This window comes from Amblyomma maculatum, chromosome 3, assembly GCF_055883805.1.
Source record: "Amblyomma maculatum isolate TAMU_Amacu chromosome 3, ASM5588380v1, whole genome shotgun sequence".
In the NCBI taxonomy this organism is placed as follows: Eukaryota; Metazoa; Arthropoda; class Arachnida; order Ixodida; family Ixodidae; genus Amblyomma; species Amblyomma maculatum.
Genome location: NC_139346.1, coordinates 173,729,498 through 173,752,086, shown reverse-complemented (window position 1 = coordinate 173,752,086; position 22,589 = coordinate 173,729,498). Strand labels below are relative to the sequence as shown.

The following is a 22,589-nucleotide window of genomic DNA, read 5'->3' as shown; positions in this document are numbered from 1 at the left end:
GTGGTCTAGCCCATTAGTCACCATGGGACAAACCATATCACGTTTTCCTTCTCCCCACTCTTCAACTCTGATAAGCAATTGCAGTTTACCTTTTACCACCCGTTGCTTCCCGCCTTCTCCTCCCTCCTCTCTTCTAAAAAGTGGAAAAAAACTTTTCCTTTCCTCTCTCTGTCGAAGCTTAGCTCATCAAAGCTGGATATTTTCTGCAATAATAGGCTTTCTAAAGCTAAGTTATTAGAGGAAAAAAAATAATATAAAGAGGAATAAATAATAAAACACATATTTTAGGTATGCAGGGCGTTTCTGTCCCAAAAAAAGCTTTAATCAGGCACTCAGCCGCTCCATGAGTAGCACAAGCTCACAGTGTGGTGTGTGTGGGAACATATCCACTGGCACAGCCCTGGTCAGCACAAATGGATCTCCTCTGTAGTTGTTCGATGGCGCTCTTGCCAAGCTGAAAGACCAGAAAACCAGCCATAACTCACAATACTGTCATGCCGGAAAAGAGGTAAGGTTACCCAGCCTTAAAGCGAACCCGGAACCACGAGCTAAACAAAATGCTCCACAGTTTTCGTGGCCATACCTTCGATACACGCATCAGACCCAGCGCTATAGAACCTGGCAGCACAGAATGTTAAAGCTATATAGACGTCAGATCTGACAATGTACTACGAGACCTCCTGAGGTTCAGAACGATGTGGCGCCTTTACCAGCAGCTCCGTTTTTTTGTTTTTGAGGTCAGCAAGTTGCAATAATATGTATAGTGTAGGGTTCTTTTTTATTTCTGATTACTTTTATCAAATCGGACGACCATGTGACATTTAATTTCAGCCCAAATAGAATTTGAACTCCGCCATTTCCATGGCCTCAGTTCAGATGATTTCTACAAGTAACGTTGAATTTCCGATGTCTCAAACTGAAAATAGGTTTCTTAGGCTGCATTAAGCAGCAGAGTGACTCGATAACTAAGTGTGCTCACTTCCTTCATAGAAGGAGCCATTTTGCTATTTCTGAAACATCATTCACTAGAGAGGTGCTTTTTATTATTATTTTATTATATTATCATTTTACGTCAGATGAACAAACACCTGTGCAACCGATTTTCAAAGTGAAAAAGTCAGCATCTATCACCAACATGGTGACTCTTAATGTTACCGCATCAAGTAATGGCACAATCATAATACAGCCATCAGGAATGGTCAGGTTAAAAGTAAACTTACTCTAAGAAGTTCTGAAGTGCTCCTTCGGGGTTGCACGAGACGTACACCAGCTTCTTGATAGATGCAGTGGCTCGAAGGGTTCGCAAAACTTTATTGTCTGCAGGCCAGAAATCAAAACACGGAAAAAGATACGAAATCATGTCTCAAAGGCGCAAATTCTCATGAGAACCGAGTAGCCAAAGCCAAGGAAAGAAAAAAAAAAAAAGACCACTTACGTAGACCCTGCCTCGGAGGGTCCACAATGGCCACAATTTCCTTGCAGTCCCCAACTGTGCGGATGACATCCTGGATGACATCTTCAGCTTTTCCTTGCACAAAGCTGGCATTCTTAATGCCTACAAATGAAAGATGCAAAACCATTTAAGGAGAAATAGAAACAACCAGTGGCATCACACAAACTATTTCGTATTACACACGCACACGACACTTCTGCTCCGATGTTCCGAGCACAATAGCCTAACAAGTGAACAACTCAAACTGACCAGGTGGAGCATTCATAGCAAATCTTGATTGGTGAGGCTGAAGCCTCCCCTATCAAGATTTTTACAAAGGTTGAGTCACACTGAGAAGTGGAGAAAAAAAAAACTGGCACTACTGAACAGCTCTTTATAGTGACCACTACCACATGCAGAGGCAATAGTTTATCTAGCTTAGGCATTGGTTTGTGGAAGTAGTCGGGCAACACATGAAATTATGTTTAGTGCTCCTTTAGATGGATAAAGCTGCTGCAATAAGAAAGCAAAGGAAACAACAATGCTTAACGAATAAGCAGTTGCTTGGTGTCTGGTCCATCATGGACATCCGATACATATGCAACAAATGCTTTTCGTTGACATGCGGCCAGTCAAACACATACATATACACGCTTGCATAAACTGCATTGTTCAAACAAATATGAAGACTAGTCGTAACTTGAAGGAAAACAGACAACACTAGATAATGCCTTGCACAATGACACACTAGACGTGTAAGCTTCTTTTGAACCAAGTGGTAAACTCACCGTTCAACTCAGCATTGCGTTTGGCATTTTGCACGGCCCTTTTGCACACCTCTATGCCATAAACTCTATTAACTTTCTGCAAAGAGAGCAAAAGCAAGTGGTTTGTAAAACAAGCAAGTACGACTCAGTGGCAAAGATGTCTCAAAAACGTTTCTGCTCTTCAACAAGAGCATCTGCACTTTACAGAGCAATGAATGAATGAATGAATGAATGAATGAATGAATGAATGAATGAATGAATGAATGAATGAACGAATTAATGAAAAGAGACAGCAAGAAAAAGGTAAGTGATGCGAGAAGTGTGAGTTACTACAGCTATAGAGCACTGTTTGGATACACTGCAACGTCTGGCCACAAGCGGCCATGTATTTGAAGACTTTGACTACTCAAAGTGAGATGCAAATCAAACGGTAAATGCTGTTCATGAACTGTCTGCAATATTAAGTATTTGCACACCAAAAAAAAAAAAAAGCACAATTAGAAAATTAACTCTAGAAGATGTCAAAGAAGGAAGGTGATGCCCTGCCCAGAAGTGCAAATGCATGCTTCTGCCTTCTCTGTGCAAGAATTGATTAAAACTGACAACAAATTACGGTACCTTACCTCTGATATATGCAGCTAACCACAAATATGGTCCTTAAAAAGAGGGCTTAGCAGGGAAACATTTACAAACCAGCACACACTAGAGTCAAAATTCTAGCCACTCAATGGAACTATCTACTATGCCTCTCAATGGAATTTTCATTGACTATCTACTATGCCTCTCAATGGAATTTTCAGCTGTGCAGGACATTAAAGTGTTAACATCACAACCCCAGCAAAAATTTCTTTTGCCACTACTATGATAAAAAAAAACTCGTGCGCAAAAAAAAAAAATAAAAAAAAATAAAAAGGGCACCTTGCTTGCAGTTCTGCAGGTGCAGTTACAAAACGCCACCACACCATTTGAAGGCTCTGTTGGCATGGTAAAAGCAATACCTAGGAGAGACTTTAAAAATGCTATGTTTAAAAATGTAATAGCTCATAGCAGCTTGTCATTTTGAGTGCTTGGCTATACAGCTAGACAGAAGCCTCCCAGTTCCCTCTTGAGAAGCATTTGTAATTGTAAACTGTAAATTGTGGGTTTCATCGTTTCATGCCCCAAAGTGACACATGCTACGAGAGATGATATGGTTGCGAGCTCTTGGTTATTCTGCGCTGCCTGGGGTTCTCTAATGTGCCCCGAGATTGCACAGCACATCAATGCTTTTTTTGTCTCCACCGCTGTACCGATTTTTTTTTAGTGTGCATATTATGAAATATGGCCATCAAGGAAAAGCTTAAACCCACTACCGTGGGAACAGTAGAAGAAAGCCAAAGTCACTGAGAAACTGCAGTGGGTTGAGGAATGGTATGTGATTGGCTAAGTTACATTTTGCACAAAAAAAGACACACACAATGTGTGTCTTGTAGCAACAATTTTTTATCCTATTATAAAATCCGATGTTAGCCTGTTAAGAGCTTTCTATTTATGAAAAATAAAATTTCTATTGGGGGAGATGAGTGCACATAGAGCATATTACTAAAGACTAAATGACAACGTTTAAGCCAATCACTCCTTAACACAGGCTTTTATTTCATTCTCTTTTGTATATGCTATATTGTCCGTGTTGCCTGTTGGCAAAGTCAAGAAAGGAACTTACTTAATATTTTTTTATTCTTCTGGTCCTTAATATTTCTCTATTCTGCAGGAACAATGACCCAAAATACACAAGAAAAAGAAGAGCCTCACACTTTTAAGTCATTTCACAATTCTCACACATCACACTGACCGAGGCAAGAGAGAGGCCAATGGTTCCCGTGCCGCAACACACGTCGAGGAGCGTTGTGTCCAAAGTGAGATCCGCAACTTCTTCCGCAGTTCTGTACAGGACTTCAGCGGCTGGCGTGTTCACTTGAAAGAATGCGTCTGGGCTCACTTGAAAAATCAGGTTGAGGAGACTTTCCTCTATGTCCTTTAGCCACAAAATAAATCAGAGGGTTCGGTGCAGGTCAGGGGAGAGACCCACCAAACGACTGAGTAATTACCATAAACGTGCAACCTCAAGATATGAATGCAGGCAATGTAGTTTGTATTGACAATCAAAACTTTTAAAGAAAATCAATAAAAATCAATACACATCAAAACTGTCAGAAAAATACGAGTGTATAGTGCAAGCAACTGTATTCCCTTAAATCTGCATTATTTTAACTGCATGGCGTCCCAGGAGGTGCTTTTTCCTATTTACGCGGTGCTTTGGTGATGGGCCTAAAAAGGAGTGACTCTAAAATCATGAACTCACACAGCAACGAATGTGCAGTGTTTCTTCCCAAACAGCCCTTTTGTCGAACACAGAGCTTCATACTAATACAAACCACAAGGAAACCTAGCACTGATATCGCCCAGGCACACAAGAGTGATGACAACTACGTGGATCATTAAACGGCCTCAAAACAGCCTAATTGCTTCTAACTGGATTTGTTGACTTCTTGCACCCCAGCATTTGTACCTACAAAATTTTCTTGTTGATCCAAGGTGGTCGTGCACTCCAATTTTTACTAAAATATAACTACATTATCTCCAAATTTTACTACCTTACCTAAACTGCACTGGACCACCATAAGATAGCGAACAATCCCTCCCCTTGACCCCTTCCGCCTACCGTACAGCATCTCCCCACACCCTACCCTTAGCATGCAATTACTCAGGCAGCCCCACCCAGTCCAAGAATCCAATCTCAACTCTCAAAAACATCACAAACAAAAACGGCACTCATATTGCATGGTCCACCTGGATACTCGCATGCCCAAAAGCTGACAACGACTGGCGTCGGATGATCAGTGCAAGCGAGACATACGATGCATGCGACCAGAGAAGTGCTATCTAGGTGGAAGCTGGCACCGAAATGAAGTAAGACGATCACAAACAAGTTTAAATAGTGCGCTGATCGATGCTTGGTGGCGGCATAGAGAAACCATACAACATAGCAGCTCGCCGACCTCTCGGTGCACACTTCTAACGTGCACTGTGCTCAAGTACTTTTTTTTTTTCTGGCAAGAAAGTTTTATCGTCATCATCTTGAATTTCGGTGCCGTACCAGGAAAGCACCCTCCTCCATTTTTCCTTCATTGCACAGACAACAGCTGTGACACTGAGTGCAGGAGGGTGATGTCACTCCAGCCAAAGTGACCTATAGCCTGACTGCTATACATCGGCGTTAGAAATGCACAGCCCACACCAGTGCCAGCAAAGAGAGCAGTTTCTATTTCATGCATGCCGTGTGCTGCACTGAACCCGTTAATAAAAAGGAGAAAAAACCTTGACGAATACAATAATACCAGGTAACGCAACATTTGAGCGCAGAAAACCCGGGTGTTTTCATCATCAGTGAAGTGAGGGAGAAGCATGTATCTTCTCTGTCAACATTTGCTTGTGTGTTTTATGGGGTTTAATGTCCCAAAGCGACTCGGGCTATGAGAGACGCCGTAGTGGAGAACTTGAAAATTTCGATCACTTGGGGTTCTTTAACGTGCACTGACATCGCACAGCATACAGGCGCCTTGCTTTTCGCCTCCATCGAAAAGCGACCGCCGAGGCCGGGATTCGATCCCGCATCCTTGGGAACAGTAGGCCACCCTGGCGGGGCCTTCTCTGTCAACGGTACAGTCCCACAATTGACAGTGCTTCCAGATGGGCAGCATCACCTAGCGGCCAATCGGAGAATGAAGAGCGCACTATGGTGCAATTCCCATGGCTTCTGGTTGGGTAGCAATTGCCAATGGCTAAAATAAGAAATTTTACAAAAACAAATGAGAGTGCAATTAAACGCGTTACTTCTCTATGGTTCTATGGCACAGCGTTATTAGCGCTCTGTTTTCGAACCCAAAAAGTAGTAGTTCAGTTCCACTTGTCCTGGATTTTTTTTTTTCTCCCTTTCTTGTACCACCAACCCTACACGCAAAGTATTTTAAAATAACGGGCAAACGGCGAATAGCTCAAGTTCAGTCAATAATTGATTTAACCAGAAATGAGTGACAACGTTTTGCAGATGTCGAGACCTGCATGACCGAATTTTAGACAACTGGCAACTACATGGTGACCACAAGAATGCAAATGAGTTCTCACACCAAGAAGAAGTAGTCCAAAGCTTTTTTTGAATGAAATAGCTGTTATTCTTAACTGCTGCAAGCAAAACGTTTCGCACTTCCCCTTTCTATTCCGATTTCATCTTGAGTAATTTGATAACCAGCCTCATTCATGTACAGTAAAACCACATCGTTAAAATTGCGCTAAAATTGCGGGAAAGAAATGTATTATCAGGGAAGACATTACACGCAAACTGCCTCATTCTGATAAATATAATAGCTGAATGAGGCACAGAGGCACTTATTGATAAATTCGCTTCATAAAAATGGTGATTAGCATTCCAAACAATGAGAGCTCCTATTTTTAGTTCTAACAGAGTTTAGTCCGCACTTGTTTTGCCTTTAGTGCAGAAGAAATTTTACAACACATCTGGTCTGTTGACAGCAATGGAGAGCTCGAATCACTTCCCCGTTTCCTGATGCTTCGCCCCCTTCATTGCATCGTGGAGAAGCCATCATAATGGTTGATGAGTGTCGCGGTGTTCTTGCTTGCTATCGGGCGTTGCCCAGATGATGCCAGCTATTATGTATACGCACAGTTGTTCCCAGATGCTGCGTCCCCATGCCACCTGGGCACCGTGAATCTGCCACACATGTGCAGTTCATCGCTAAACATACTATATGACCACAATTTGATTAAATTTTTAACGTAGTAGCCGATAAACTGTGTTATCCGGGAACGTAACAACTGGGAAAAAAAAATAATGGAACTCTATGGGATAATTTTATTGCGTGCAAATTTTAGCGTACCAACTGGAAAATAGGAAGTTGTACTGCGTTTCAGGAGGTTTGATGAATTTTGAATTAGCGAGGTTCTGCTACATGTAGAAGTGCCAGCCAGCGGAGAGTAAGTACATGAAAGACTTTTCTTACACTGAGCTAATTCGGTGGAGCTGCCAACTCATGTACAAACCTTCACCAACAGTATTTGTGCAGTTTTTGTTGCCTGCCAAATCCAGCAAGCGAAAGGCATGTGCGTGATTCCCTGCTAACAAAGACGAATACAACACTGAGGCTTAGTTTCACACTGAACGGGAGCCTTAACACTTCACACTAATATTATTAAGCATCAGTGGCCAAAATGCGACGGTCAACACTCTTCTCCAATTGCCAGCCCAAATACATGAGACGAGGCTTGTAAAGTTTGTGTCAGTGCTCTTTTAAAATCGCGATAAAAAAAACGATCTCACCTGTGTACCGAAAACATGCTCATATTCTGGCTGCTCTTCGTCAGAGCGTTTTTTGTCGAACCTCTGAAAGTGAAATGAAGTAATGTTGCTCGATTTTCCAGGCCCCTCTGTGAAAAATTGACGCAGTTTTTCCTTCTCCTCCGAGATTTCTTCCTTGAATAGCAAAGTGTGAAAAGAATAACACAGGGTAATGCAGATTAATACTGCCACCACCAACAACAAAAAAAGAAACAATTTTTCAAAAGCAGCAATACATTTCAATAATTCCCTTCATGTAATTCAGCCGGGACACTTGCGGAAACTTTTTTCGGAGGGACTACCCATTACAAAGGGGAAGCCGCATATCCAAATCCAAAATAACTATATAGGAAAAAATTAAAAGGAATTTAAAACAGTGAACTTCATATCAAAAGCATGATCCAATGACAGAACACTTAGAAACTGTCTACCTGTAAATTCGATGCTAGAAGATGTTAACTTTAAACGCATGCAGGACTATGTCAGGCTACAGTGCTTGAATTGTGACATCAAGGGTGAGAACTTAACATACATAATGACACTCGTGTGAATGTGACACGCACAATCCTGATGTATGCACACACACGCACCATGGATACAAATGTCCTGCAGAGACTGCACAGGAATCAAATAACACACGCATGAAATGGGTATCTTCACAGCACTAACTCTGCACATTCGAGTGTTTTTGAACAAATTCACGTCATCCAAAGTACACAAAGCAGCATTTAAAAATGAAAAATGTGAGAGGCATACTAGATATGTCATGCCTGTGGACCGCAAGAATAACAGCATTCTTTAAAGCGAGGGCTGTGTAATCACAAATACCTGATGAACAGTGCTGACACTTTCGTCCTGATACATGGAATTATATACTTTGTTATTGGGACATGACGTGTTAACAGTAATAGCTATTCATTTCTTCATTTCTTTTCTATTCAACATCATGACAGATTTCCCTACTAGGTGAAATTACATTGGCCCATTTGAAATTATTCATATGTTACAAAGTAAAGAGAGAGGGAAGAAATGAACCTCAGTGAGAGCTTGAGGATGAATGACTGCGATAGCCATGATGTGTCCTTGTCTGGTGGTACGCACGGTCAGCTGTCGCCAGTAACCTTCGTGTGTCTCGGGGTTGAACGGCTCCTTGCCAGACTGTCGCACATAGTCCTGAAAGCACTGCAGAGAGAGATTGGCAACTTTTACCATGGAATCCTCTCCTGTACCAACTCCTTCTCTATCAGCAACAAAAAAAAAAAAAACTATGCAATGAGTAGCGAGATTCTAACTAGAAAACAATTGCACTTGATGTTCACCAAAACAACAGCAATCTAAAGGTGCATAAAAAGATGACTTTTCTCGAACTCTCGACTGTTTGAGATAACTTCAGTACAGCCTGGCGATAAGACTCTCAAGATCCGGCTCAAGACCCAGCCCAAGACCACGACAAACCTTTATTCTGCTATAAAAATTTCAGTCTTACAAACTACATGAGAAGCCAACATTCATGCCTTCATCAATAATTAGGCTTTGCGTATTTGCGACCCAACACTGCATAGCTTCTTTCTGAAGCCATGTGACGTCACTGAGGTATGTTTAAATTGTAACCGTTCCCTAACACCTGGCTATACCATAATGGAAATTTCAACAGACAGTCCACAGAATGCTTGTGGACTACTGCTATGGAACTGCTGGCCGCAATGAAGCGATACTTCAGCACTGGGGACAGGTGAAATTCTACCATGTCTTGAAATCACCATTTTTAGTCTAACTTTTCTGCAACTGTGTTCCCTTTACTCTTCTTGTTTGTTGCTCGGTAATATTGTGATGACTCTCCAAAGCAGTGTCCCACATGGCTCTTGCGAGCACCTCCTCGACGGCACCCAAATCCATCTCCGTGGGGAAGAAGCACGAATGGAAAGAGCAAAACAAACGCTCTTTCTGCTTACAGCGAAGAGAGCCGGTCTGTCTCCCGCTAGAGATGTGTGTGGATCATTTTCTGAGCCCCCCTTCCCACGCCCTCCTCAAGGCACGGGGATGACCTGCTTAGGTGTTACTGAGGCACAGCTGTTACAATTCTATAGCAAACATAGCCACGCCATTCGACGTAGTAGGCATCGACTTATATCGTCCTGTACCTCTCTCCGATGGGGGTAACCATTGGATTATAACAGCTGTCGACCACCTTACACGCTATGCTGAGACAGCCCCTGTACCGACTGGTTCAGCTGAAGTAGCTAATTTCTTTTTGCGATCAATTTTATTGCGTCATGGCGCTTCTCGGGTGCTCCTAAGTGACCGCGGGACGGCCTTCTTATCGACAGTCGTATCCGAAATTCTTCATGCGTCATCCACCCTCCATAAGACAACCTCAAACTACCACCTCCAGTAAACTACCAAGTCACACCTGTTGATCCCCCAGCCAACCGACACCACCGTGGAACTGAAATTGTTCATGTATCTCGCTTGAAGCCGTTTGTGCGCCGTGGTGCATCGGTTGCTTAGGAACGGCCAGGCTGGCCGCTTCCGAGCCCCCGGGCAGATTGTGTGAGCCCTCCATGGATCATCTTTCATTTGTACATACCATGATCTTCTTCTTCCTCTTGTACATACCATCATCATCGTCCCGCAGCGCCGGCACGCACTTGAGTTTTCTTCATTGGATTAAACGCTGACACGGCATACCTTGCCTTGTCGTCACGACCTTGCCGTCTCGACCTGGCCTTCTTTCACAATAGCTTTAACGCGACAGCCTTAAAAGGGTCGTTCAACGAAAGTCTGGCATCAGCCCTGTCACAAGCATGGCGCTGGCAGGCGGTAGCTGACAGCTCACATGGCTGAGCACTAAGTAGACGTAGGGTTGCCTGATGTTATCTTTGGCAGCAGCTCTGTCCTCGGGCCTGTCCTTTCATACAGGAGGGTGATATCAGAGTCAGCCAGTCAGGAGCCTTGCATTCGCGCTACCACTAAGCCATGGAGCTAAATTGATTAGGCTTGGTTAAAGCAGGGCTTTATATGTGGGGTGATAGCCTATGCTATTGCGTCATACCATTAAAGGCGGAGCTTAAACGTCCCTTATAATTTTTTTTTACATTTTCCGTAGCTACATTTACTGCACGTTCTTATTTACACTTTCTGCAGCATGTGCTGCAGAAAGTGCAGCACATGCTGTCTTACTATCTTACTAAAAGTGCAGCACATGCTGTCTTACTGCAATTGAGGCAGTAAGACAGCTAAGATATGCAACAATTTTAGAACTGTCAAACCAGTGGCTGCCTGAGTCAGGTTTCAGAAAAATGTGCCTTGGAAAATTTCTACTGGTCAAATGTGAAAGCATACACATCATGATGTGTAAAGCTGCACACATTAAAAACACATCCACTACTGTCACTTCATGACAACCTTCACTTATAGTAAAGGACTCCCAAACCACATTCTAAGGAAGAACTGTTGGTCACAAACATATCTCTCTCTCTCTCTCTTCTACTGAGACGCCAAGAAGGAGGTTCGAGCATTACGAGCGTTGCAAATTGCTATAACAAATCTATTAAACATTGCGAATGCTAGGCTAGGTGCAACTCATGCACAAAAACTACTTTCCCTCAAGTAAACAAAAGAAAAGCCTGACAGTGTACCTCTGTAGTCAACAAAACCATCTGCCAATTTGATTGCTATCAAAGAAAAAGCCTGACAGTGTTAGTTCCTGGTCAACGAATCCACCTGCAAATATAAACTGTGGGTCAAAGAAAAAAGGAAAAAAGTGAAAGCATACCTTGGCCACCTTTTTTGCCGATTCTGGAACATTGGAAAGTTCATCTGCTGAAGCAACACTCATGGATCCTTGCCTGTAACTGCTAATACGGAACCCCACAGTCGCTTCTCCCGTCTCCAAGTGCCTGCCCACAGTGAACTCGTTCTTATTGCGGTAGCCATCCACAACCGGAGAAGCCCTGATGGACTCAAGAGGGCAGACGCCAAGCTTGTGAGCTTCCCTGCAAACAAAAGATGTCCTATGGCTTAGGAAGCTGCATGCTGGGCTGCAAGAGACACTGCAATAGTGTGGTTCGGATCAATTTTCGCCGTACAGGTGACATTATCTTGCCACAAAGTAATAAGAACTCGTTGAAAGGTGGCAATACAGCCACTTGACATTACAATAACGACTTTGACATAAGCTATTAACCGATAAGCGATGTTAAGCACAGTGTTTGCTAGCCTAACTCTGCCATGTACCAAAGGATCGGGAACACTTCTCTCTGAAGAAAACCTGGGAGTAGGAATCCGAGTTTTCAAGCCATACAGATTCGACAATCAATGATCTTAATTTGAATGTTCTTCGGTGCAGTCACAAGACCCACTGTTTCTAACCGTTGCTTGCTGATCCAACGCTTGAGTCCCGAGTTGACTTGTTCCAGTTTTCGAGCGTACTTGACCATGATCTTTTGCATCTGTTCCTCCTTCTGCTGTAGCTGTTGCTCGTACGGCAGGTCTGACCAGGAAGCCACCGACTCTTTGATCCTGAAAGATTATTGGTGCGATCAACTGCGGTGGCAGCAGTGCACTTGGAAAGTGCGAGGAAATTAGAAAACAGACCGTTAACTTCCTGACAGCGCACCCTACCTTAGAGCTCGATTTCAACAAGACTGATCAGCAAGAACATTGTTCAAGAATGTGCTTCACTAATGCTTTCTCCTTCCCTACCCTTTTGTTTTTCTAATTAACTACAAACACCAAACTCCTGGCAAGTTTATTTTGCTCTGCATAAAGATGCGTTACTGGTAAATTATGATATGGTATCGTATAAAACATTTTAACGTCCTGAAGGCTACTAGGCACTCTCTAGAGGAAGGTTCCAGATTAGTTACAATCACTTGGAAATTCTTAATATATGCACTGACCGCACAGAACAAGGGCACCTTTTGCGCTTTGCTTCCATCAAAATGTGGCTGCTAGAACAAGATTTAGACCTGTGTCCTCCATATGACTGCTAGTTACGGGAAATCTGATAACAGCCAAGCTGCATTCCACAGACTTCTTTTTCCTGCTTTCCCTATGACATGTTTCGCACATTCTGGATAATAAAGGTACACTGGTTCTCAAAACAATGACACTGAACAAAGGAACACCTTACAAGTGCAACTGTCACTCGCTGAATCAGGCAGTAGAAGCTTTAGCAAATCGCAACTTATGCGCATTGCCACGCATTCCAGTGCGCAACCAGTGTGCAACCAGTGCATGTTCAAATTATGTTAATAAACTTCTAGAATCACTTATTTATTCATGCCCTCTAAAAATCCCTACAAACTGGGTCTATATGAGTATATGAGGAGGGGAGGACTGGGTAAAGCCCGTTTCACATGGTGCGATGCGCACGACAAAATTCGGCCCGGTCGCACTGTCGTTGCGACGGTAATCGCAGAAGCCCGTTTCACATGCATTACAGCAGGGCTTCACATGCATGACAGCGCCCTTCGATTTATGACGGTGCGGCGCGAGCAGCGGATGTTTCGAAGAAATTGTTTTCAAAAAATAAATGTCAAACATGATGTATTATCTTTATTTTATTGTACGATATTTTTTAATTTATATATAACCTACATTTAGGCAAAAAACTATTTTTGAAACTTTCGTTTTCGCACACAACTGCAAGTGGTAGTGTTGTGTCGATCGTCTGTACGGGGTCACTGTACTTTCGCACCTTTGGCGGCCGTGCCATCTCTGCTCGCTCAAAATGAAAAACTCGACGCTCATGCTCTTCGAGGAGCTCTTTCTTTACGAAAAGAAGAGGCTTTTGCTCGAAGAAGCAAGTCGCACGGTGTGGTCGAACCCCAGGTGGCCGAAATTTCCGGAGTCATCCACTACGGCGTCTCTCATAGCCTGAGTCGCTTTGGGACGTTAAACCCCACAAACCAAACCAAACCAAACCAGCATAATACAGCTAGGCTAGCTTGCTGTTTGAATATAGCAGTGTTTGCAATGTTCACTAACTTAAAGTATAGACAAAAATTTTTGGGTTCGCGTTTTATCCTTTGTAATGGTGCATAAGACATTACTGTACAAGGATCACCGTGTGATATTTGCATACGACCGCTGAATTATTTATAATCGAATTTCTTTTTGTACCTGTTTCGATTTCAGCAGCCGCAAGATGGCTGTGACATCACAGTCATGTTTAGGTCACATGAAGGATAAAAAAAAAACAGCGGTATACTAGTTCATCTGTCGTTTGAATTTACTACAACGCTAAAGCCAGCCTGCCTCAAGGACAGGAAGACATGTCAGTAAGACAATTCGTTGGGCGGGTTGGGCCCTGAATTCTATGAATACAGCGCAACTGACAGGTTGTACAAGTGAATGCTTTGCAATTGCATGAAACATTTGGTAAGGTTTGAGGAGGTACATCTTGATTGCTAAAGAAATGTCAAGTAAAATTCAAAGGTCCTATTCTAGGTTGCAACAACTGAAAAGTGGGAGCAGGTTGCCGAAGGCTTCAAACAAATATGCAACCTTCTGAACTGCGTCGGCGCAGTCGATGGCAAACACATACAAATTCAGGCACCGCCACACTCGGGCAGCCTCTACTACAACTACAAGGTATATAGTTCTTGGTTTCCAAGCGGTAAATGGTGGCTGCACTTAGTTACAAAACGTTCTGGTTACAGGGCACATACTCCATTGTGCTCATGGCGGTGGCGGATAGCGACCTTAAGTATGTGGCCATTGATGTGGGGGCATACGGCCGCCAAAGCGACGGGGGCACACCGAGTGTTTCACGCTTTGGCAAGTGCATGGAGGCTGGATGTTTTGGGCTCCCTAGCCCAGCAAACCTGCCAGGCACCGATACCCTGGCAGCCCACATACTTGTGGGGGATGAAGCCTTCCAGCTTTGCCCGGACTTCCTCCGCCCTTATTCTGGCAGGGGCCAAAGTGAGGAAAACGAATCTTCAATTATTGGCTAAGCCGAGCGAGGTGAATATGGTGCTCAACACCTTCAACTTTAAAAAAAAGTTGGTCATCGTGTAAATTTTATCGTTTCCTATTCACATTTCAGGAGGTGTGTAGTAAACATCTCCGGGTCTTCGGGATTATGGTGTCCCGGTTCCGGATTTTCCACCGCACCATAAATCTTCTGCCACACAATTTTCTGCGGGATGACGCTACCTACATGTCAACCACTTGCGAAGAAGAGGATAGTAGTAGCATAAATGGAAATGCACGAGGCCTGATCTACCTGCAGCCACCAATTGGGAACAATTACAGCCGGTCAACCGCCGACACACGAGACTTATTTTGTGCTTATTTCACCAGTGGTGCCAGTGCTGTGCCATGGCAGTGAGCCTCTGCTGGTCTGCGGCCGTGATGTACGGAAGACGCCCATTTTGTTTTACTGTACGTGAAACGATAAATTTATTTTTCGGTAACAAGTAAAGAACACTTTATACGAAAAAAAACATAAATTTGAGGTTAGTTAGCAATGATTAGGTTAGTTATTAGGGTCTCCAACGATAAGGTTACTTGAGTACACACTCCCAGCATAAGTGTCGACAACATTTGTCATCTCTATCCTACGATGGTTTTCCATTTCTTTCGGTACTCTTAGCATAGCTGAATGCAAGGATAACAAGAAATGTTTCGTGTCGTCCATTGGCTGCTGAGCAGCAAATGCAGTTCGTACTGCCTCAGTCCGGGCGTCCACCGCTTCTAATTCAGCTGAGCGCTTTTTTGGCTGCTTTGCGGCAGGTTGTGGGCGCCTAGAAGCACTTGACTGTGCCTGTGGTACACAAGGGGCACTTGACTGTGCCTGTGGCATACTAGGGGTACTTTGCGCCTGTGGCATGCTAGGGGTACTTGACTACGCCTGTGGCACACCAGACATGGCATATATATCTTCTAAAGACAATGGATCATTTTGTGGACAATCTTCATCCTAGCATCGATTGTCTCCTGCTGCTTCTTGTTCTTCGATCGTCAACTGCTGTGCAACCGCAGTTTGCATGTTTCCATGGGTCCTGCAAGTAAACCAGAGTCTTAGTCGCAGTTTTGTGCAGCTTCATGGTTCAGGATTTACTGAAAGCTCACCCCCCCCCCCCCCCCCCCAACCATCTCTAACAAAACAAAAATAAAAGCAACCTGACCCAACTGGCGCCAAGTAGACATCAGGTGCCCTGCCCCTCCCACTTCCCCCCTGCATCCAAACAGGGAATCGTATATTACCTTTCTGTAAACCAAAGTTACGGTCGCTTGCATACGAGATTGTTTTGGCATGGATAATAGGTATGTGGATGTTTTGTTGTAGAAAAAGAAGCCAGTTGCATGCCGGCACTCACGAGGTGATTTCCCTTGCCAGCAGCCCATGCCTTCTACAGCGTTGCACGTAGTTTCCCCCCCTCAACTCTCTCAACTGCAGGGCGAAGAATAAACAAAGCAAAATGAGCACAGCCGCTGCCTACACAACCGATATACAGGAGACGGCACCTAAGCCTTGCCGGCGGTAAGCAAAGCGATGAAAAAATATTCTAACCGCTTTCGAGAGCGCACTCCTGTCTGCCAGAGGCAGAGCGGAAGCGGCCCTAAACGGCGTTATTCTCCTGCTTCTCCGAAAACCGTTCGGCAAACCCTTGATGCCGCAGCTCACAGGGGCCACAGGACAGGACCGGCACACGGCGTCACAGCGGCGCCCAGAGGGCACAGACCTTCTGGTCCGAAACCGGCACCCTTCTCTGTCGCTACCTCTCGACAGGCCCACACACACATACTCCAGACAGAAATCTTTCCAAAGAGATGTGCCTAAACAAATCACCCAAGCGATCTTGGTGCCTTCTCCAACAGGGTCCAAGCCTCCCATCAAGGCACCCGCGCTCTTAAATGGTGCTTAAAACATCAATGGGACCGTGCCGGCTTCCCTCTACGGCCTACAATACACCTCGCCCGACCTCGTCCCTTCACTGTGCGCTGACTGCCATTCCTCTTTTTTCTGTCTTTAAAGGAGACAACTCGACAAGCGACCAGACGCGTCTGCTCGAAAACAGTAAAAAAGAGCTAATTAACAAAAATCGGGGGAACGGGTAAGCAACTCCAGTTTACTCTCTCCCGCGCAGCGGCCCGGCATCTTAACTACGACCTCTGTTCAAACTCTTCCTGATATTTTTCTACCTATGATTTCTTAACAAAGGTTCCACTATAGCTCGTTCTGCCGGTGGCTTACCGACGTGGTTCCAGGACATCTTTCAGGAAGCTCATCCGCTCCATGTAGGGCCACCTTGATTTCACCCCACCGCTTGAACCACTAGGTGTGGCGTCCTTTAACTCCTTTAACTTCCTTCGATATGAATCTTTGAGATTCCGCCACCTCGCCTGAATTTCATCTATAATGGCTGAAAAATAAAGGAACAGGAGACAAAATTTAGGCAGAAATACTTTTAGGAGCCTTTGTCAGTGCTTAGAATTATAAGGGTTTATTATCAATGTCTAAAATTTATCCAAAATGTCACATCCGTCGAAATACATAATGTACGCACGAAGCTTTCATTAATAATAATAAACACTGGAGGCCTGCAGAAAAAGCTGTCATAAAAGGCAGTTTGACGAGCCACAGGCTCCCATACACTGAACAGCGTCACAGCGGCATTGTTTAAGGGAAAAAAGTATGATACATGTTCACAATTGGAAATGCACTCTCTGAAAGCACTTTCTGAAAGAAGGCAACAACTCTCTGAATTATTCTGCAGGAGCGAAGAGCTTCCTGCAGTGGCATTACTTGCGCGCTGACATTTTAGCATCTGTCATAGAGCTTTCCTTTTTTTTTTTTTAACAACATAGCGCGAGCGTCAACCAAACTAATGGCGAAAGCGAGCAACACGGCTAGAGTTCGCACACGCGAACAGAGAATGTTGTCTGCTACGCTGTTTCGATCACGAGGACACGCGCCTTTCACAATAATTATTATATATGTTTTTTTGAACAGGAATTGAAGCAAGGCTTGTGTCCTAGTGGTCGCAACAGCGTTAGTAGATGACGCTCTACCTTCGTGCATGGGCGTGAACTCTCGCCGTGTTGCATGTTTATTCGTGATTCATGATAGCAAAAGGTATACATACCAGACACATCGATCTCCATCAAGACGGCTAGGATGTCTTCCCACAGATGGCCGCGGTTCACCTTTCTATAGTCATTCAGCGTGCTGTCCCACAGAAGCGGACGCTTTTCAATCTCGTCAATCAAAATTTTGTTGAACGTCGTACGAGACATCGTTACGGGACTCAAATCGAGCGGCACTTGCTCCGAAGCAGTGAAAATAACTCGCGCCCGGTCATTCCTGCAATTTCGACGGCTTCCGCTCCGTCGTTTTCTGCGACGTATGCCTCGGAATCCTATTGGCTGACGGCTGGCCCCGTTGTAGCGGTCGCACCGGCTGTGTGGCAATGCGACCAACTCGTTGGAAGCCCGTCGCAATGGCTCTGCGACGAGAGCGGCGAGCATTTCTGTCGCATCGCGGCTGAAATCACACTCTGCTGCGGCAAGAATTGCATCATGTGAAAAATCAGGAAAAAGAAAAACAATAAATGTCATCATGCAGACAACACCAGTTAAAACTATTCACCTCATAAAATTCTGTGAATGGTTACAATTGAAAAGAAATGTGGCCCGCAGACAATAATTAGGAAGAAAAAAACACTTCAACTTGAGAACAAATCACCAGCTTTGGAATGGGTGCAGTGTCATGGCGAAACTTACTCCAATGAAGAATATCAAGAGTAGTACATAATGGTAGAAACAAAAAAGGTTATGGTCTGTATGGCCTTCCAAATTTTTAATAATATCTCTGCAGCGTTGACTGTCCAGCGCTGCTATGCAGGAGATGAAGTAGAGGATAGGGGATTGTGAGGGCAAGGGCATGCCCATAATTCATGCTGCAAAAGTGAGAGTCATCTGGTAGGCTGTTCTGATTAATGACAAGCAATCCCTGTCGATCACTGGCTGTTGTGCTTCAGAGCCCCAAGGAACTGTGACTAATTGCTTCCATCTGTCCACCGCATATAGTGTGCAGTACCGAAACAAAGCACTAATGTCAGATAAACAGCTTAGCAGGCCCAAGCAGGAAATCACTTGAAATCACTACCTGACAAACAACAGCTGTGGAGGACCCTCAATGTGTTTAGTTAAGAGAGTGATTACTCATTAGCACCCCACCAAGTGGTGCAGCCATATGGCTATTGCTGTGACAGAAACTTCGTTGTCGACAGAAAGACTACCAGATCAGACAACACTGCGAGAGTGATTTTACTAAGAATTTACCAAGTGGGAGTGATGTCGTTCAAACGTTTGAGCCAATCCACAAAGGCTATACTTGTGAGAAAAAAGCAATTTCTTAACGGTCATTAAAACGAATGCTCTAAAGACACTACCCGCAAATGCCGTTGGGGCCTGCCATCTTGCCTGTTAGGTTATGCACCTGTAGCAATCCGGAACCCTAAATAACATAGCAGATGGAACACCAAAAAGAAAAAAAAAAAGCACTCTCATATCTCGGAGATAAAACTTGCTTTGCACGAAGTGAGATAGTCACGCTTGGTTTGGTTAGGCTAGGCTAGGCTAGGCTAGACTAGACTAGTAGATTAGGTTAGGACAGGTCTCTCTACAGTAGAATGAGCAATGCGTATGCTTGTTCCTTTTGCTGATTTTCACTCTGCTTTGCCTCAGCACCACTGCACCTGTAAATTGACACTGGCGCAATATTCTTAAAAATCCAGAAGGAACCTGAAGTGAACAATGCAATATTTTCAATACGCTGAACTTTGGAATTGAAAAAAAAAAAAAAATCCAGTCTGGTGAGAGCTCGGTTGTGAAACCACGGTACACAGGTGCAACACAACAACTATATGCTATGATATAAATGAGAGCAAAATACCAATATAACGAACAAGTGAAGAAACACACACCCTAAAGCACTCACTTCCGACTGAAAGAAACACAAAATGACAAAGGAGAGTGAGACCCTTATTAAGTATATACAACAATTTGAGTTTCACCTGTATCTTCAAATACAATACAAATACAAAAAGCAAGATATGCAGGGTGCCCCATCTAAATGTCACCAGCGATTTAAGAATACAGCGCGCCCCAGCTAAGTGAAACCAACTGAGACCTGTTGGGAGTCGGCTATCCTAGTATGCAGTATTTTTTCCTTTGTTTGTTAAAGCTCATTAATTAGAATAGACTTGATAGCTATCATTTTAGTTATTAGCTTTGCGAAAAAAATGCCATTCTGAAAGTTGTAGATCACCTTGAAAAATGGCTAGCTACATTGTTTCATCAAAACGTTTACACAAAGCACTTTTTTTTACTGGCCACAAATGGTAAGGCATGCAGTAAAATAAATGGCTTCCATGTGACAGTGGCACCACTTAAAGTCTCGAGACTTGCCTCAGATAACAGAATCTGCTTTTCTCTAGAACAATCTCTCCAGTGAAGCTTTGTGTACGCACTAGGCAAGTGATTTAAGCTAACCGCTGGTCCTGCGACCACATTATTTGAAGGCCAATAAAATAATGCTACTGAAATCATAAATGGAAATGCTGCTAGACATTTTTTGAGACAATCTACGTTTGAATTGAAATCTTGTTCCAATTAGAATGTTAACTAAGTCTGTGCTAATTAACGAGCTTAAGCAAAAAAAAAAAAATACTGCATCCTAGGATAGGCGACTCCGAAAAGCTCTTAATTAGTTTCACTGAGCCAGGGCAGGCTGTAATGACCAGTCAATTGATAAAAAAAATTACTGAAAGGCCAGTTAATTGATAACAAAAAAAATTAATGAAAGCATCATTGTCATGCAAAAGCATTCATTAATTTTTTTTTTATCAATTGACTGGGCAATGAAAGGCCGGTCAATTGATAAAAAAAATTATTGAAAAGGCACCATTATCAATGAATCACAGGTTACTGAGGCATTGTCATATATCCTTCATTAAAAAAGAACTGCTGAATTATTTAGTGAAATGAGAGATAGGGCACAACTGTGACTTTCTAAGCCAATGATTTAAATGGTACAAATCGATAATGCATGCTTCTGCATAATTTTACCCTTTCTTTAGTTTTATTTGTCTGATTTCGCATGACACCGGTGTATACCCATCTCGCAACAAATGAGTGAAACCGGCTGAAAGGCCTGAAGTAGTTTGCCTTTTATGAGCCCTTCGCATGTTTTGGCGGTTTTCGTTGTATCAATGCGCGCATAGCTAGACTGCGCTAATTAACGAGGTTTGGCAGAAAAAAAAAAAAATACTGCATCCTAGGCTAGGCGACTCCCAGAAGCTCTTAGTTGGTTTCTTAACTGAGCCAGGGCACGCTGTATATTTTTTAAGTCCCTAGTTACGTTTATCTGGGACATCCTGTATATCCTAAAACTGCACCAACATTTTGAGTTAGCGCAGTGCTTATATCTGCAATACTGCATGTCACATGTTAGTGCAAGTTACACACAGGCAAGCAGTCTCTGTCTGGGAGGCCCAACATTCAGAGTTATGCTGTGAAGGAAGGCGTTTCTACAAGAACCCAAGACCAAGTTTAACACACAGCCATTATCACAATTTTCTGCTTCTTAATGCATCTTACCCAGCTGAGAACCGAAGAGATGGACATGATTTACTAGTAGTTATTTCCAGTACACAAGTATGTCTCAATGTATGAAGGACAGCGAAAGACTGCACTGCCTAGAATAGATATCCAAATGTAACAGTGTGGACATAGGAGTACAAGGCGTCAAAGTGAATCTCCACAAGCATTCTACTTTCAGTCAGCGAGATTACACATCCAAAAATTGGTTATGTGGTTGTATTAATGCACACATATAGAAAGCGTCATGACAAACCTTTCAGCTATGCTGGATTCATCACACTGTTTTTTCTGTGGTGTGACATCTTCAGCTTCTCCAAGTTTTCGCTTCTGTATCAATGGATCAGCCATGGGATTTGCTTTCTGCAAGCATTAAAAAAACTCGAGTAAAAGATGAGCCTAACTATTCCTGTCATTCTTCCTTCTTTTTGAATGAATGCGACCTGACGTTACGACTAAAGAACTTCGAGATACCTTGACTGTTAGTGTGCACCCTTTGAACTTGTAGCCTTGAACCTTTTGCAGAGCATCCTCGCGGTCTTCTTCGGACCTGGACACGATGGACAAGATGCGTGAGAACTTTGCCATTGAGAAAAATCCAGCCAACATTACCTGAACGAAACGAAAGCGAATCTCGCGTTGTTGACCACTTTAATTTTGTGAGGATTCAAGTGCAGTGTTTTTGACAAAAGTTTCTTCATTTGCTGAGGAGAGAGAAGAAAAAGAAAATACGCGTTGATACACACCAAACAGCGCACGCCGCACCCCCCCCCCCCCCCCCACACATACACACAAGTAAACAAACTAACAAAGGCAGGATCGGTGAACCTTACTCCGTGTCCGAAAATCTTGGGGAGATTGCCAATTTCAATCTTATGTACTTCTGAGGTGAACTCATCCCTTTTGGTGTAGAAATACGGGTCGTGCACCTGGTCTGAAGCTGTGCGCTCAGGACCTGGGTTGTCACTGCTGATAACATCGTCGTTAGTTTCTAAGGTGGTTTCACTAGTACCGGTACTCTCTGAAGTCGGATCATCGGTGCAAATCGTAGTTTCGTCAGTCAAGTCTAGTACCAATTCAGCTGGACTGTCAACGCCAGGACTGTCTGAAGCTGACATGGATGGGCTTGTATTAAGAACTGTTCAATTTTTGCTTAGAACAGCGAGCAAACCACGGCTGATTGCGCAGCTCACCAAATGAAAACAGCGAAGCACGTGTACTGACGGAAGTGCACATAGTTGCCGATTTCTGCAAGAGCGCTCCGTCAGCGTCAGCTTTGCCTTACACACCATTTGAAAATTTTTATACCCTCTAATTAGTTCATAAATTTATTGAATAAGTTGTTTTTAAAAATATATATATTTTCCTCACATTGCTTTCA

The 22,589-nt window shown here is 43.5% G+C and overlaps 2 protein-coding genes across 2 annotated transcripts; both read right to left on the bottom strand.

The window, feature by feature from the left end:
- Positions 1–290: 290 nt before the first annotated feature.
- Positions 291–22,434, bottom strand: LOC146196982 (tRNA (uracil-5-)-methyltransferase homolog A). Its single transcript, XM_084598699.1, has 13 exons — positions 22,042–22,434; positions 21,821–21,912; positions 21,683–21,758; positions 21,465–21,571; positions 11,963–12,112; positions 11,367–11,586; positions 8,627–8,773; positions 7,574–7,726; positions 4,031–4,213; positions 2,221–2,296; positions 1,436–1,555; positions 1,221–1,317; positions 291–454 (listed from the first exon to the last, which is right to left on the bottom strand). Exons 1-13 carry the CDS (start codon positions 22,324–22,326, stop codon positions 325–327), a joined length of 1,836 nt encoding a protein of 611 aa, XP_084454825.1. The 5' UTR covers positions 22,327–22,434; the 3' UTR covers positions 291–324.
- LOC146196983 (uncharacterized) lies at positions 14,837–19,214 on the bottom strand. Its single transcript, XM_084598700.1, has 3 exons — positions 17,692–19,214; positions 16,800–16,968; positions 14,837–15,603 (listed from the first exon to the last, which is right to left on the bottom strand). Exons 1-3 carry the CDS (start codon positions 18,164–18,166, stop codon positions 15,522–15,524), a joined length of 726 nt encoding a protein of 241 aa, XP_084454826.1. The 5' UTR covers positions 18,167–19,214; the 3' UTR covers positions 14,837–15,521.
- Positions 22,435–22,589: the final 155 nt, after the last annotated feature.

Coding starts and splice junctions, on each gene's coding strand:
- LOC146196983 (XM_084598700.1), bottom strand. CDS start 18,166: ATGATGACATTTATTGTTTTTCTTTTTCCTGATTTTTCACATGATGCA. Junction 16,969..17,691: donor GATGGAGATCGATGTGTCTG/GTATGTATACCT, acceptor TTTATTTTTCAG/CCATTATAGATGAAATTCAG. Junction 15,604..16,799: donor GATGTCCTGGAACCACGTCG/GTAAGCCACCGG, acceptor GTTTACTTGCAG/GACCCATGGAAACATGCAAA.
- LOC146196982 (XM_084598699.1), bottom strand. CDS start 22,326: ATGTCAGCTTCAGACAGTCCTGGCGTTGACAGTCCAGCTGAATTGGTA. Junction 21,913..22,041: donor CCAAGATTTTCGGACACGGA/GTAAGGTTCACC, acceptor CTCTCTCCTCAG/CAAATGAAGAAACTTTTGTC. Junction 11,587..11,962: donor CGTTGGATCAGCAAGCAACG/GTTAGAAACAGT, acceptor TTTTGTTTGCAG/GGAAGCTCACAAGCTTGGCG.